The sequence below is a fragment of the Nannobrachium achirus genome (genome assembly GCF_963921795.1).
Source record: "Nannobrachium achirus genome assembly, chromosome: 3".
Classification (NCBI taxonomy): Eukaryota; Metazoa; Chordata; class Actinopteri; order Myctophiformes; family Myctophidae; genus Nannobrachium; species Nannobrachium achirus.
This window is the reverse complement of record NC_137812.1, coordinates 24,116,194-24,133,888: the sequence shown is the minus strand read 5'-3', so window position 1 is coordinate 24,133,888 and position 17,695 is coordinate 24,116,194. Positions and strand designations below refer to the sequence as shown.

The window sequence follows — 17,695 nt, the reverse complement described above, 5'->3', positions numbered from 1 at the left end:
TTGAAGAGTGTGACATGCAATATCCTGTGTTCAATTCTTCATCTCCTCTCACTCACTCTTAATACACACCACGCATGAGCACGTGCACATGCACGCACACGCACACACCCGTGCGCGCACGCATGCACGCACACACACACACACACACACACACACACACACACACACACACACACACACACACACACACACACACACACACACACACACACACACACACACACACACACACACACACACACACACACACACACACACACACACACACACACACACACACACACACACACACACACACACACACACACACGATAGGTCGCTTTTAATATGAAAACCTGCAGATAATGTCTGTCTGTCTGTCCGTCCGTCCGTGCGCCACGCCTCATGTCACTCTCCATATATGGCCAGGATCCCTGATGTCATCAATATTAAGCCAATATCTGGGAATGCCCATATATGGACATATTGTGTCAGTCTCATGAAAACCAGTGTCACACTTGCAAATGAATTCCGTCCTTGTCCCTTTTATGCCCATATATGGAGCACCTGATGTCATCATGTATACAGTATGGGCATATTGTGTCAGTCTGTTGTTTCAGAAGGGCGAGGTTTCCCTTAGGGTACTCTTACTGGTATATTACTATACTTGTGGGGAAATCAACATATTTACGACAATTTTCCGAATTACATTTGAAAAAAATGCCATCTTTAACCCCAACCCCAAAGCCAAAAATAGCAGATCTACATGCAGCTCACAACAAATCATTGAAAACATGCATGTATAAATCAGGCATATTAGCGTCACAACCCTAACCCCCGACACCTATAAACTGTATATTCCTAACCCTTACACAAACCTGAATCAATTTCTAATTGCAAGCCTTGTAAAGAGAAGAAGCACACCCAGTAGAAGTGGGAATCTTGGACAGATCAAACCCGCAAACTGCCACTTGCAAGTTCAAGAGAGTAGTTTACAGTAATACAATCTGAGAACGTTACTCTGATTTTATTAAAGGACAACTTTAGTTTTTTACAACAAGGGTTCATATTTTAGATTGTAATTAAAGAATATAAAATATGAGTGTTAAAGTTATTTCATTTACTTCTTTCTATTGTTTTAGAGATTTTTATTTCAGTGGTTGGGGGCATGCGTACAAGTGGCTAAATATGTCATTTTACACAGAATAAGCCCATTCCCAAGATACAACGCAAACTTTCATGGTTGGATGTGACTTGGGGGCTAGAAGTGTTACTGTAAATAGTAATAAAGAAACTGCTGGCTTATTGTGTCTAAAAAGACATATTTAGCCACTTGTACGCTTGTACGCATGCCCCCATGTGTACGCATGCCCCATATTTTAGCACGGTAAACGCGATAAAACAATAGAACGAAGCAAATGAAAACATTTTAAAACTCACTTTTTCTTTTCTCTAATTACAATCTAAAATATGAACCCTTGTTGTAAAAAAACTAAGTTGTCCTTTAAACTACTCTCTTGCACTTGCAAGTGGCAGTGCGTGCGGTTTTGATCTGTGAGATTCCCACTTATAATTGCAAGCCTAAAAACTCCCCAAATCTTTTGAACGATAAAATAACCATTTATCCTAACATGGTCCATTTCTCAAATTCTACTATACTGTGATGTGGGGGACATTTAGCCCCACAAGTAATGCACACGATCATGCGCACACGCGCACGCACGTGCGCACACACTCGCACACACCCAGGACAGGTGGTCAGTATAGAAAACCCTGCATAGCTAATACCTCCTACAGCTATCTTCTCTCCTCTCTCCTTACCTCTAATCTCAACCTTCCCTTTCATGTCTTTATCTATACTCTCTCACTCTGTCTCTCTCATCTCGCTCCTTCTCTCCTCCTCGCTCTGCCTCTTTCCACCTCCCTCTATCTCTACAGTATCTCTCTCTCTCTCCCTCTCCTCTTCTCTCTTTCTCTGCCCTTCATCTCTCCCGTCCCTCCATTTTTAGCTCATCCCTCTTTTCTTTCCGGAGCAGGAGAGATTAGAACGACAGGGCTGTTATTTGGAATCTCTGGTTGCTCTCAACATCGGGACCAACGGGACACTTACAGAGCTGTATACCGTCATTGTCCAGCAGAAACCTCTCCATATTCTAACTTTTTGTGTTTTTCCATAAATTTATCACACTACAGCGTCACACAAGAGCATCAAAAGTAGCAGATCTACAAGCTCGGAACGCGACGCAAGACAGCGCCTTTCGAGCTTGTAGATCTGCTACTTTTGCTGTTTTTCAAATTTTAATCCTGAAAAGTAACAGTTTGGGACATATGAAGTTTACACTCGACAGAGATTACAGGGTAGACTGGGGTTATCAAAAAGACAAAAGAAAACGGTTCCATTTGCACCCTGTCAGAGGTTCAGACCATTAAAGGGTCCATTAGGTCTCCTGCACAGGCGTACGTTTTACACTGAGCTATATTAGTACCTGCCTGCTTGCTCTGTGAAGAGAGATTGAATTTAAATGTTTCTTGTATTTTTTGTATAATAAATGTATCAATAGTCTGTAATCCTACATATAATTTTAGAGAGAGGTCAGTCACTCAGTCACTCAGTCACAAAATGCATTATACTGCAGTGACCAATACAGCCCAGTAGAGGGCGGAATCATTCCACAACAAAAAGAAAAGAAAGGAGAGGATAAAAACAACGGGTAAGGTCTAGTATTATTTAATATTGAGTGCATTTCTTTCCAGTAGTAATAGGGACAGATGCACATTAAGTGGTGCTAATTTATGCGAGACTCAGAGGGTCTATTTATGTCCACCGTTGGAGGCGAACTTTGACCTCTGCTGAGCTCTCAGACCATTGTGTGGAACTAGATCTTTTGAACACGGCCGAGGAAACCAATGACTTTGTGAGCTATCTATCTGTGTATGTCAGGTGCAGCAAATTTCACGTATGGATTTGTGATGTAATCAAGAGAACACCAAATACAGCTGTGTAAAAAGGATAAAAAGGGCTGATCCTTTGTTCATTCAGTTCTGTTCCATTTCCTTTTTGGATGTTAAATGAAAATGAAAGTAAAAAAGTAAAAACAAACTGACTTGTACATTCATCTCTCCACCCGTAAAAATACACAACACAAGCTCACGCCTCACACAGCGAGGCATCGTTAGCTTGTAGATAGGCTATTTTCAGAATATTTGACCCTTTCTTATGTAATACTTCACAATTTGGCCAATTTGTTATTAAAACGTTATTAAAGGTAATTCAATTGTAACTTTAGAAATGTGCCGATAACTATGAAAACCTCCACCGTCCGTCCGTCCGTCCGTCCGTCCGTCCGTCCGTCCGTCCGTCCGTCTGTCTGTCTGTCTGTCTGTCTGTCTGTCTGTCTGTCTGTCTGTCTGTCTGTCTGTCTGTCCCTCCGTCTGTCTGTCCGTCACATCACTTCACGTCACACTTTTGGCCCTACTCTTATCTCCGGCACCGTTGCCCCTATCCATGCCAAACTTTGCAAACAAACCCCTTGGCTGGCAAACCACAACCTCCGCCCCTGACTTCTCATGCCCCTCTTCTAGCGCCACCATGAGGGTGCTTTTTGCAGACAACATACATGCGAGCTGACGGTCGCTTATCTCCTGATTAGGGAGTCTTACTGGTACTTTTTCCTTTTTGTTTATTCATTTTTTTGTTGTTGTGAGAAAACAATGTTACATATTAAGCTAATCTTCAGAGGACCCCCACCCCAAACAGACTTGCTCTACAGATTGGACAAAATAACATTTTATTCACTACAACAATAGTACTCCCAGCACCACTGTTGGCTGGTGTGGGTGTATGTTGTTCCCATGTAGCCTCCCTCTGTCTCCACTCTGGGGACCAGGATCATGTTTAGTTATTGATAAGCATGGATCAACAGCACATTCAATATTCATGATGTGTCTCTGAGGAGAGGGAGAGGATTATCCTAATGAGGACCCTATAGAGCTGTGCTTACTCAAACTGGGGGTCCCCAGATGATTAGCTCAAACTGGGGGTCCCCAGATGATTAGCTCAAACTGGGGGTCCCCAGATGATTAGCTTAATGTGCAACACCCTACAGAGCTGTGCTTACTCAAACTGGGGGTCTCCAGATGATTAGCTACTGTATATTAGAGCAGCATTGTTTTCTCACTCAGCAGTAAACACACCACAGTATACAGGGTGTCTGTACATTTATAGTGCAAGTGATGAGTGATCATTTAAGGACTTAAGACTGTTTAATACCACAAAGAAGAAGAAGAAGATTGCTGTGTCAAATGCACTGTATAACTATAGCCTATTATAAACAATTATCAAACCTTCTCCTGACAGCTTGTTTCCCATTCGGCATGCCCTACTCTACCCATTCAGCTATATGACCGCCCTATATGCTGCATTTAATGAACTCCCGGCATGAGTTCAAGAGCAGGACAAATGCCCTCTTTCCATGCCATACCTGAAGGCAGCATTCAAGAGAATTGCCTTGTTGTCCAAACTCTCCTGAACTTTAATGCAGCATCTTATGTTGAAAGAATTTCCCTCGCTGTGTAGAAGTCAAGCATTGAAAATAGCCGACCTCTAAGCTCACAACGCGTCGTGCTGCCACACGTTCTGAGCTTGGAAGTCTGCTATTTTCTATATTTTCACCAAAAGGTCCTTTTCGAAATGTTTGCCCCTGCCTCTCTAACATTCTCTGCACGTCCCTGATCGGGAGCTACGGCGGGCCCCATTCAAAGCTTCACAACTCCGCAAGTTCGGCATCCAACTTAATGTTAGTCTGGGATCACTTCACTTTTCGGGGTTGTATCCAGTCGGGAGCGGAAACCACAACACGTCATGTTGTAGTACTCAAAGACTACAATTTGGCCGGAACTATCCAACCGGAAAACCCAAACACGAACCTAAAACGAACACCAGGCTTTCCCCCAGAAAGCCTGGTGAGGCGAGGTTAACTTAAAGTAGCTTCAGGTACTCTGCATCGCTGACTCTGCATTAGTGACTCAGCCCGAAGTCCCTCGCCTTGTGTCATTGGTTCTCTTAAATAAAAACTCTTAAACGCTATTGATTGGTAGTGTGGTCCTTCCTAGTGAATATACAGTACAGACAACACTGCCATCGGGCGCGCTAATACCACCTGATGTCAGCCCGCTAGCTAACAGCTTGTTACCTTTCCATCTGACTGCAGGGATATGGCCTTAATTAATTTCTCAGACCTGCCGTGCCCGCCCGACACAGTTCAGCTTGGGTCAACCTGAAAAAGAACTGTGGCACGACGACGCACACAACGAGCGCATGGAGGAGGATCTCACAGCTTTAGCCAGTGTCTCAGGAGGTAGACAGTAGAGCAGCCATCTGCTCGCTGGAAGGTTCCTCAGGCTAGCTCCTTCTGGCGGGCTGTGTTGGAGTCGTCCAGGATGAAGACCCTGAAACCTCCCTAAACTGCTCCTGTTGAGCAGGTTGGTGACCTGCATGCTTTGGTTTCCTCCGCCGTCGGAGTGTGAAATGTGGGTTGTTTGTTGTTACCTCACTTACCTGTGACGTTTTCGCCTCATGTGGCTCTGCCTTCTTAAGTACCATGCATAGTAATACATAAGGACCGCAGGTCTACACTATGCAGAAGTGCCGTTCGCAAACCCAAGACCTAAAAGGGTGCAGGCGGCGCTAAATAACTGTTAAAACGAAAGGGCCTTTCTGTGTGGAGTTTGCATGTTCTCCCCGTGTCCCCTATAGGTACCCTCACAAAAAACATGCCGTAATACTGCCTCCCCCTGGTCAGCTGGGGCGCCTGATGGAGGGGAAAGGAACTGGTTGGAATAACGTCTTCCTTCCACGTGTCCAACCGGGAAACTCCCCTGTCAGGTGAAAAGTAGCGGCTTGGACTCCTCAGGCACAGAATGAGGCATGCGCTAATTTTTTCGGGGCTCTCCTCAGTTTGGCAGAGGGAGAAAAAAATGGGTTACAAAAATGTAACCGTGACCCACAAATGGGTCCCGACCCACTGTTTGGGAACCACTGGTCTGGACCGAGCTGAGACGTAATGGTTTTGTTCTGTAAGAACTGCAAGCCCTCCCAGGTTCTCGGTGTTCTGCTGTTGCAGTGTGTGTGAATGTGTGAATGTGAAGTACTTTGTAAAGCACATTTGAGTGGTCAGAGAGAGAGAGAGGGAAAGAAAACGTATTACTGCTGGGCTCTGAGAAGCCTTTTTGGAAGAGATTCTGAATGAGAAACTTCAATTCTGCATAATCGACACGAGACTAATGTTTTTCATGCGTCTGCGTGCGAGTGTGCGTGCGGGTGTGCGTATGTCCGTGCACACAGTGGTGGAAAGTAACTAATGGCATTTACTCAAGTACTGTACTTGAGTACAATTTTTAGATATTTTTACATAAATGGAGAACACATTTTACATCATTTTACATCTCAAAGGCAAATATTGTACTTTTACTACACTAGAATTATCTGAAAAGCGTTTAAATCACGTTTTTAGTACAGCCTGTGCCGTGTTCCCGCTGTAGCCGAAACGATAGCAGTATACTGGTACCTGGGGATGAGGGTTGAGTGGGCACAGTGGCCCCCTAAAATCTAATGAAATTTGATTCAAAAAGACTATACCAAAACTAAATCAATGTGACCTCGGACCTATTAAGGCATTCACGAATAGTGATTTTTAGTATTCGAATTATTCAACCTCAAAGTATTCGAATAGTCGAATATTCGACAGGACTGGACAAACTGTCAAATATTAAGTAAGCGAGAGGCGAACATTGTGAGGCGTTGTGAGCATGTAGATCTGCCATTTTCACAACATTTATCTGCAGAACCGAGTCACATTAAATGTAATACCTACAATTCCAAGGGCTTGTCAGGGTGCAGGGTGGGGGTCCCCAGTTCAAATATTGTGTTTATTTTGGTGGTCACGGCCTAAAAAGGTTTGAGAACCCCTGGTATAGAGCATTAACAAATTCATCCACCAGGGGCATTGACAACTCACTCTTATGACGTCCTATCTAGCCAAGCTTTATAAACTATATTTTTATTAAAGAGAAAACAATAAAAAAATAAAAATAAGCGAATATTCGACTTCGGTGAACAACATCGAATAGTAACTTTGATATTCGAATACCGTACTTGAATATTCGAATAGTTGGTGAATGCCCTAGGAGCTACATAGCGGAGGGAGAGGTTCCAGTGGGAGCGTGCGTGCACTGTGCATGTACCTGCAGGCCTTTAGGCGTCCGGGCGCGGGGGCTGGAGACGTAGGTGTGTATGCGTCCGTCCACCCCTCTGAGCAGGGGCTCCGAGTCCCTGACGTACTGCAGGTCTCTGGACGTCCGCAGGTCCACCACCTCCATGGACTGGCTCACATTCTGCACCTGTAATGTACATAGACAATTAGACATGTCACAATTATTACATGATCGTCTGATCGCAATTATTTGACATATTAAAATCACAATTATTTGGTCATAATCGTTTCCATGTTGAAAAGTTCATATATTTTAAAACATTTTTCAAAAATAGTGGAAATAGCAGATCTACAAGCTCACAACGCGTCGCACTGTGAGCTTATACATCGTCTATTTCCACTATCAATGTTATAAAGTTGTCAAATATGTCAGTAATTTTTTTGTATGTTTACCATAAGTTATGTGTTATATCTGCCATGTGCAAGTTCAAAGACTAAAAGCCAAACAGAAATGTAATTGTCAACGACAAAAAACACAATTAAATCGTTGATCGCAATTATTTGAGTGACAATTAATCGTCATGTAAAATGTCATATTGTGACAGCCCTGGGACCTTTACGCACACACACACAAACACGCTCTGACCAGTGTCCCTCACAGAAGTCTATACTTGGTCCTCCCCTATCCTCCCTCTGCACAAAGTGTCTTGGGCTGAGAATAGCGGCCTGGTCTACAAGCTCACAACGTGGCGTGTTGTGATGCGTTGTGAGCTTGCAGATCGCCTAATGTTTGCCTATCCTTTTGCAGAATGTTCATCTATTGTGACATGCCCAGTATGTTATAGCTGATCAAAAATACTTGTCATTGAATGATTTTACAGCGAGGGACGAGAGTGCACGAAAGAGAAAGAAAGACACACACATACACAAAGTCACTGAGAAAAAGAGGAAGAGAGAGAGAGATGAATGTTGATGTGTCTCGCTCTCTTCCACAGAGACAAACACAGAAGCAGAGAGTTTCATCCAATATTGCCTCTCACAGCCCCGTTACACGTCTTTCAACAACAACAACACCGCGTCTCCTCCATCCCAGTCTGCGTTCGTTCCTATGAAAAATTAATAATCTCCTCCCGACATCAACAACCATTACAGCGCTCACAGCGGGGGTGTCAGAGCCGGCGCTCGCAGGAGGGTTGATTGATAACACCTGTTGTTTATGTACACAAACACCTGTTGGTTGTTTGCTTGTTTTCCACGTGGCCCAGATACAAAATGCACGATTATGTGATGCCCATTATGGGTATTATGAAATGCCCATTATGTGAAACAAATGTGTGTTACGTCGAGACATAATTACGTCGCGAACAACGTCCACTGAACCCCATGACAGACCCCAGCGGCGCGCTCTTTTGCTCGTGCATGTATTTTTCACCCCGCCTGCAGTTCCAGCTTTGGCCACCATGTTCCTTTTGCTTCTACTCTAGCCCTGGGTTCTGGGGGCTTGTGTGAAATGGAGATTCCTTGTGTGCTTCATTGCTTCTTTGAGAGCGGCCTGCACAACAAGGTCATTCATTGGAATCTTCACCCTGCATGCATAGTGTGATGCTGCTACAAAATAAAAATCACATTCTCTGCGCGTAGCGCTTTTGAAAGGCGTTGATGTTATTAATTTGATGTCAAGACTGGGTGTGAATAAAAATCCATTACTACCGTGTGTGACCCACACAGCCAACCATTGATAAACACTTTGAGTAATTATATGGCAACAAAACAGACTGTCTCAGCCTCGTCTCCCGCAGTAACACATGCTGATAAAAAGGGCAGGAAGAACAGAGATATCAGCGCGCAACACACACACACACACACACACACACACACACACACACACACACACACATGTTTGTATCACTATACCTGTGGGGACATCATTTTTAGACAACTGTTTAAAGAGCGACATATTTTTGCCATTTTTAACCGTAAGCTAAAGCCGAAAAAGCTTGCGACGTGTTGTGAGCTTGTACTGTGGCTCGGCTATTTTCCGGTGTGCGACATTCCCATCGGGCACGATAAAGATAAAACATATCGTTTTAAAAATCATTCTCAATCTCAACTGAAGTGGATGGTAGCGTCCTGCTGTCGGCAGTTGTTATTAATTTTCGTTATAGTTATCTTTATCGTGCCTGGTGGGAATGACATTTAAATCAGGCATAACTCTTACCTCTAAACCCTAAACCAAACATCTAAACGTAATAAACGAAACGCTTCGAAAGGCTTTGATATTAATTTGATGTCAAGGCTGGGTGTGAATAAAATCCATTACTATTGTGTGTGTGACCCACACAGCAAACAATTGACAAACACTTTGAGTAATTATATGGCAACATATAATTACTCAAATGAGACCATTGATCTAAAAAAAAGAAGTTCAACCATAAACCTCCTCATAATGTCTATATCTCACATTCTTACTTGTGAGGACATTTGGTCCTCACAAGTATGCTAACACACACAGAGAGAGAGAGAGAGAGAGAGAGAGAGAGAGAGAGAGAGAGAGAGAGAGATGGAACAAAGTGTCACTTCCAGAGACAAACAGAGCTAATTAGGATTCATATACAGAGCTCTCAACACAGGCAAATGGCGAAGACAAATAGCTCCATCTTTTCAACTAAAGAAGAAAGGGAAACAAAACCCAGAGAAACTTCTATAGCTTGAGACTTTACAGAACCAGTGGAGTTCTGAGATGTTTCTTTTTTCTTTGTTTGTTTAGGTTTCCTAGGTTTAACAAGAACCACCCTGAGGAGGGAGTCATTAACTGAAAGTGAAAATCTACAAGCTTACAGCCCACTTCCCACTTCCCAGCACCCAGAAAAAACAGTACCACCAAAGATGGTTGAATTAGAGAGCTAGACCAGGGGTCTTCAACGTTTTCACACCAAGGACCCCTTAGTTGAGAGAGAGATGAAGCAGGGACCCCCACAATCTGTTCATATAGTTTAATTGTTAGACAGCACGATCAACCGTGTATTTTGGATTCATGTTAATGTGTGTTCTCACTGGATATTTAACCACTTGAACGGTCAATACTTAATAAACTTGACCTTTCACTGTACTCTGTTTTTTTTCCCCCTCCAATGCTCTTTGCCGAAAATAGCCGATCTACAAGCTCACAATGCCTCACAGCGCGAGGCGTTGTGAGCTTGTAGATCTGCTATTTTTGGAGGAAGGAAAGCCTGGTATTTGTTTACAACGCGCGGTGTGACCCGCTCTAGGCACGGCCAAAGTGTAGTCCATGTTACAACATGACGTAGGTTGTTTCCACTCCCGACCGGATCAGAAACCCGAAAAGGCTACTGGTCCCAGGCTAGACCATCCCAATTGGAGCCCCTGGCGAAATGGTACTCAAATCCAGGGACATGCTGGGCCCCTGATTCAGCCCGGGAAAAAGAGTTGGAGAGGCCCTCATTGCGCGATATAGAGCTGCTGCTACTCAAAGATTTGCCATTTCAGATCATGACAAGTGACAAGCCAGTGGGCCAATTATATGAGTTATATTTCGTCGTTGTCGGGTGGAAACCTTGCATGTCTAAAACCGTTTGTTTTGTATTTCTCATTTTAAAAATGATTTAAACTAGTGAAAACAGTCGATCTACAAGCACACAACGCCTCGCACCGCGAGGCGTTGTGTGCTTGTAGATCTGCTGTTTTCACTACTTTTGTGCGACGGCCTTGTATGATGAAGCAGGGCTTTGCTTTGCGAAAAAAATTACAAATTTGAAACTTGGAGATACAAGGTTTCTGCCCGACAGTGACGATTTACACCCAGCCCCCAAAATGGAACTAAGGCCGACATTTAATTTTATTTCTTTTCCCAATAGCGGCCTGGACCGGCCGGGAATGAACCGGCCGTTCGGGAGTTGTCCCACTTTTCCCAATGGCCAGCAGGTCCCTGGTCTCCTATATCCGGGTGCCGTCTGACGGCAGATCTCATGAACGTCTGATGTTTACTGGTGCTCAGTGTTGTATTGTATCGCTTAACACCTACATTAACCGGAGCAGACCATTGATACGCGTCCAGGCTCGTTCCTATGTTAATGCTGCTGGTGTGACGCCTACAGCTTTTGTAAATGTTTTTGAGGTGTGAAATGAAAGGGCTGTTTTAAACTCGATGCATTGCGCGTGGTCCTGCTCAAAAAGATTCGGGACGTGGTACCGCGCGACACGATCAATACAACACTGTTGGTGCTACAGTAGCATTTGTCCCCTCTGAAATAAGCCATTTTAGTATGAAAATCTTGGGAAGATTGTGTGGCTCGTGACGATCGGGCTGGAGAGAGGGCTGGACGGAGAGAGAGAGACAGAGAGAGTGAGAGAGTCAGAGGGATTAGGACAATTATTTCTGATAATCCTTCCCACGTAGCCAGCAGATATTATCATTGTGTCAAGATGTATAGCAAAGGCCAGATTCTGAACCACTGGGCCCTATACAGTAGCAAGCCCTATTCTGAGAGGAAGGGGGTGGCATTCGAGTAGATTTTGATTACAGCCTTTATACATTTGAAAACTTGAAAAGCAACATTCTGAATAATGAATGCTTTTACTTTTGGTACTTTAAGTACATTTTGAAGCCAATACTTTTGTTCTTACACTCGGGTACATTTTGAATTCCAGACTTTCACTTGTGACAGAGTATTTCGTCTCTACTTAGCCATAGATGGACGGCCACTCCCCCAGTTTTTTGGTGTTATACTTATTTTGTTTCATTAGCTTGATGTTGTGAGTAAAGCACATTGAATTAAATTGTTGTTGAAATGTGCTATACAAACAGTAAAACTGCCTTGCCTACGCAACTTGTAGAAACACATCTACAGTATTCACTTGAGGAGACTGCCGATCCAAAGCGGTTGTGTGGGTGTAGTGCTGCTCCCCATGTGAAATGCCCTTTACTGTGGCTTTACACAGCTGAGTTGTACACAATGCCAGACAGAGTAGATGTTCAGTTTAAGGACAAGGTTATACCAAACAGATCTTGTAGAACAAACTTCTTCGTGTCAAGGACCCCCACATTGATATAAAAGTGGCTGCAGACCCCCTGACACAGAATCAAATGTTCTATGGTCACCAGGATGATTCACCAGGAGCCTGGATGGCTTGGTTCCAGGCTTGAAATGATTTATATAAATATTTTCTGCAATCTCTTTAAACCCATTTAGGCCTAGAATTATTGAATGTTTTAACCAGTTAACCAGTTTTAACCGCGCTGCGAGCTTGTAGATCTGCTATTTTTGAAAAAGCTGTGAAAATGTGTGCAAATCTTTGACTATGCAGTATGTGTTTTCAAAGCGAACGTTTGTAACTCAAATTTTGCTTCTGGGTGGTCCCTGGAACTAGATATTTTGAGATGCGGGTCCGTGGCCAAATAAATATCAGTTTGGGGGTCCTTCACATGAAAAGGTTTGAGAACCACTGACATAGTAGTCTCTCAAGAACAGACTAAATGAGCTCCAGTTAAGTGAAAAGGACCTTTTCTTTGACGATGGCTGGCCAGATTGCTGACATAGAAACATAGGTTTTTCAAAAAGTCTTGGAAGCATTCAAAAGACACTTATAGAATCGGGTCAACATTTTAATAAAAAAAAAATAGCAGAAAATAGCAGATCTACAAGCTCGCAGCGCGGCACTCGGGCATCACCCGTGCAGACATGGAGGGAGAGTCTTAGTGCGCATGTGCCGACACATGCGTACTCGAATATGTATCTACCATTAGTGGGAACCGAACCCAGGCCTTACTGATCATAGCCATGCTGCCCTACCGACTGAGCTAGCGAAACCTGGCTGACCGAACCCCCTTTTTTTTGTGTTTTTATCTTTGACAACGTGGATACTAACGCAACGTGGACACTGTTGCGGTAAAGTCCCTTTGAGCCGCATTCGGACACAGAAGCAGTCCCCTAGTCAAAATGTACTATTCCATAACGGCACATAACTCGGTAACGCCGCTGAGTCGGCTGATCCGCCGTTCGCACCGATCGTCGTGGGAACTCGCTCGCTCTGCGACGACTACCGGGGCTCATAGGCAGCACAGATGGCACGGCTCCGTCTTGGATAGTGGCGTGGTCGGGAGCGTCGGGTGGCTGGTAAACCCTACATAGTGGTTTCGAATCCCACAAGGGGAATGACTTTTTTTCTTAGACCACTGGGCACACCCGAAGCATCCCCTACTTGAAGCAGTAGGCATACCCGTGGCGTCCCCCACTGTGACACAGTAGGGTATTTGACAGGGCGTCAGGTATCTGACACATTGGGGGTGAGAATGTGTTAAGGCTAGGTACCCTCACAAAAAACATGCAGTAATCCTGGTGTCTCTATACTGCCTGATGTAGGGGAAAGGGGCTGGTTGGAATAACCAGTTCCTTGCCCAATAGAGCTGCAGTGGCTAAAATAATTTATCGAGATGGAATGACAGCCGTCAGATCATCAACTTGAAATCCTCGTCAGGAGCAGCTGTAGCTAAAGTAAGGAGAGCAGCTGGCCGCCTGGGAATCACAAGGGTCCCCGGTTCAATCTCCTCCCTCCTTCAGTGCCTTGTGTCACCTGGTTTAAGTGCCACTGAGCAAGACACTTAACCTCCAACTGCTCCCTTGTCGACTGAGCAAGCCACTGCTGGGTCAGCGCAAAGAAGTGTCTCCCCTCAGGGATCACTAACAAATTCTCTTTTAGAAGTAAGATTTCTGTTTTAGGCTGCTTTTAAGTCAACCGCAGTCTCATAATATCGCCTCTGTCGGGTGGAAACCTCATACAGTATGTTCCAAAACGGTTACTTCTCAGGATTCAAACTCAAAAGCATGAAAAGTAGCAGATCTACAAGCTTGAAGAGCTGCTACTTTTCATGCTTTTGGGTGACGCTTTAGTATGATCAAGTAGGGCATTATTTTACAAAAAACACACAGAAAGTTAGAATATGGACATTTCTGATCGACAGCAACAAAATCAGCCTCCAGTGGGGATGCATCCCCTGTAGACCTCCCCCTTTTGCATCCCTACCAGTGTCAACAAACCTATACGGTCTGTATGCCCTTGATTTGGTTGCAGTGGTTCCCAAACCTTTGGCGTCTCCCAGGGACACTTAGCTGACATACTAAAATACATATACCAGTAAGGCTCCCTAATCGGGAGATAAGCGACCGTAGGTCACTTATCTCCACAAATAGGGCAAAAATGTGTTTTGCCAAAATCTTCCTGATCCATGTTGATGACATGAGTGTAGACATACTGTGTAGTGATTTTCGTGATTTTAGGGCAAAATCTGTAGGAGCAGTGTCCAAAAATGTGTTTTTTAAAATCGGCCTGGAGGTGGCGCTATATGGGAGAGATTCATGTTGATGGGATGAGTGTAGACATACTGTGTACCGATTTGCGTGATTTTAGGGCAAAAATTGTAGGAGCAGTGTCCAAAAATGTGTTTTGCAAGAATCGGCCTCATGGTGGCGCTAGAAGAGGGCCATGTGAGAAATGAGGGTGAAGGTTTTTATTTTAGGTTGTATTTATGAAATGTACAGTATGAAGCTTGAGTATTTAAGTTGGTTATTCGTTTGATCATTGTTTGTGAATTGTTATGTTGGTTCATTGTCTACAGTATGTCAAATGAAAAGCAAAAGTGTCATGTGGGCTGGGCTTCCATGGAAGCATGACACTTTAATAAAGAAAAATCAATCAATCAAACAATCGGTAGGGTAAGTGATTTTCTTTGGTTAAAATAATCAAGATAGTACGTATTGCTATAGAGTTTGTGTTTAGTAACAGGAGTCTCTATTATGTCTCCAGTTCTTTATTAAACAGAAAATGAATTTTCAGGCTGGGATAATAATATTATCCAATCAGGATTAGAGAACTCAGACTGAAATTGGAAGTGATGACACAAAGAAATGAGCAGACAAAATTGGAACTGGAACACTATAAAAATTAAGCTGATGAATGAATGGGTACTCTCTAGTGTCTAGTCTCATTTTCATTTGGGGGTCCACGGTCAAATACTGTACAAATCAATTTGGGGGTCCTTGGCCCCGGAAATGTTTGAGAAGCACTGATTTAGTGTTATTAGGAGGATAAGTGCACTTGGTAGCACTCCACTGGCTTCGGGGAATATTTTGTCAGGCTGCTGCTTTTCAATAATTCAACCGTGCACCTCCTCCAGACCTGACACGAATCCTCTGCTTTCCTCTAGTCCTCTCTCCAGCACCCAGACAATGTTCACAAGCATACAGAAACATAACAAGTGCAAGCAAGTGAGGCCATACTGTAGGCCTACATCATTCATACACACACCCACATGCCCGCTTATACTATACTAGCTGATGGTGTGTGTTTGTGTAGTCGATGGCACGCGCTCGTGCGTGTGCGTGTGTGTGTGTGTGTGTGTGTGTGTGTGTGTGTGTGTGTGTGTGTGTGTGTGTGTGTTTAAGTGTCAAAACGAGACAGCACAGGAGAAGGCAGAGTATTGGAATGACATATTCACTGTGCTGTGTCTCGTTTTGTGTGTCAGAGTGTTGTTGACCATTTACACATGTCACAGCACGTTCGCACGTGCACATACACTCACCTGTTCGGTCAGCAGGCGTAGCTGTCGACTGCGAGGGTCCCGTTTGCAGAGGTTCTGGGCGGGGGCCACGACCGTACACACACACCTGCCGTCTGGGTCTGACGCCGTGCTGTACACCTGCCACCCCTCCTCTGAGCCGGGGAAAACACCCTGCAGGAAACAAAACGACATGAAATGTCAGTTATGGTAATTTGGCTGAAGGGAAGGTTACATGAAGATGATAGGTATTTGGTGAAAATATTATTGGCAGCCGGGAAAAAAGCAATTACAAGAAAGTGGGGTCAGGAGCAGTCTCCAACAAAAGATCAATGGGTGGAGCTGATAGAGGAAATAAGTGTCATGGAGAAACTGACTCACCGCCTGAGACTACATAGCCAGGGACCCACTCACCCAGAATGTGAGATGACCTGTGATGTCTTGCCGTACTTTCTATTTCAGTTTTATCTATTAGTTTGGTCATTAAGGTCCACAGAATGAGAGTTCTGCTCTGCCGGAAACATTGTGAGAAAAGGTTATGGCCATTTGTATATTCACTGTGCCATTGACTCCACTACGCAGGAACAGAAAAATATTTTAAAAAGAAAAGAATCTGCTTTAAATTGCATGTGAGGGGTCAAACTAGGGGTTCTTCATGATTCTGAATCCAATGCAAGCATATGTTTTGAAAATTCCTTGGGCTAAATTTCGGCCCCAGAAAACTGAAAAGTGATGAGTCATGATGATGACTCATCACTTTTCACAGTTTTCTGATTTAATGCCAAATCTATGCCATTACGCTACATATCCCAAGGAATGTTTTACATGCAAAACATATGCTTGCAATGGATTCAGAATCATGAAGAACCCCTAGTTGGACCCCTCACATGCTACTTTTTTTGTATTTTTAAAATATTTTTCTGTTCCTGTGTAGTGGAGTCAATGGGACAGTGAAATGGCCATAACTTTTTTTCACGATGTTTCAGGCAGAGCAGACCTCTCATCGTGTGGACCTTAATTACCAAACTAATAGATAAAACTGAAATAAAAAGTACGGCAAGACATCACAGGTTCAACCCTATTCCTTGAGCTTTTGGGCTTGTGGGTCCCTGAAGAAGAACAATAGGAGGACAAAATGGACAATACACAAGGAGGCTAACAAGGACAGTGGGGGGGGGGGGGGGGACACTTGAAACAAAGGAAGAGCCTGGGTCGTTACCATGGATTGTATGAGAATTCAGAATTAAAATGTGAACAGTTGTCAACTTTTATTTTATGTTATTTTTATTTGTGTACGCTGTCATTTTTTTTTTTATTTTTTTTTTACTGTATGTCTTGTGGGGTTTGTATGTCTATGTGATTTGTTGTTTTGTGAATCTTTAATAAAACAAAAAGAAGAAACGTCAATTATGACTGTGGTAAACAGGTGGACAGACTCGCGCCTCCCGGGCACCGTTCGAGCACCATTCTAAGAGTGAAATTCAGCTATGGGGACGGGTATTGTTCCATCTTGATATAACCGGTGTTCACTATGAGAGTTCCCGCTATGGGCGGTGTGGAGAAAGCCAGAGAGTGGAGAGGGGAAAGAGGAGAGAAGATGATATATATAAATTATAAGGTGCAAATTGATTTACATTTGGCCGTGAAATTATTCCACATGTTTCAAACACTTTCATGAGCTGAGCTGAATGGGGGTAGGAGGTTGTGGCGTTCGTTTCAGAGATGAATTGTGCGGGACACTCACACTGTCAGCAAGTTTGAAACGAATTCATAATATCCTCGCGGAGGAGGAGGCTTTGAACGGCTCGTGTCAAATCAGTTAGATGTTAAATAAACAAAATGCGCAGTAAATACGTCAGAAGCCATTCAAGGTCATTTTCATAATCCTCATGAATTTAGAAAAGGTGAGGAGGAAACTCACCTCTTCTAAAGG

At 43.7% G+C, this 17,695-nt stretch overlaps 1 protein-coding gene across 1 annotated transcript in view; it reads right to left on the bottom strand.

Annotated features, from left to right (window-relative positions):
• The window catches only part of LOC308281060 (noelin-2-like), a gene marked incomplete at both ends in the record, with an annotated part of 51,913 nt that overhangs the window by 20,741 nt on the left and 13,477 nt on the right, over positions 1-17,695 (bottom strand). The window contains 2 exons of the mRNA XM_080721137.1: positions 7,222-7,377; positions 15,787-15,936. Of these exons, the coding sequence (XP_080577263.1) occupies positions 7,222-7,377; positions 15,787-15,936 (306 nt within the window). The remainder of the gene's footprint in view (positions 1-7,221; positions 7,378-15,786; positions 15,937-17,695) is intronic.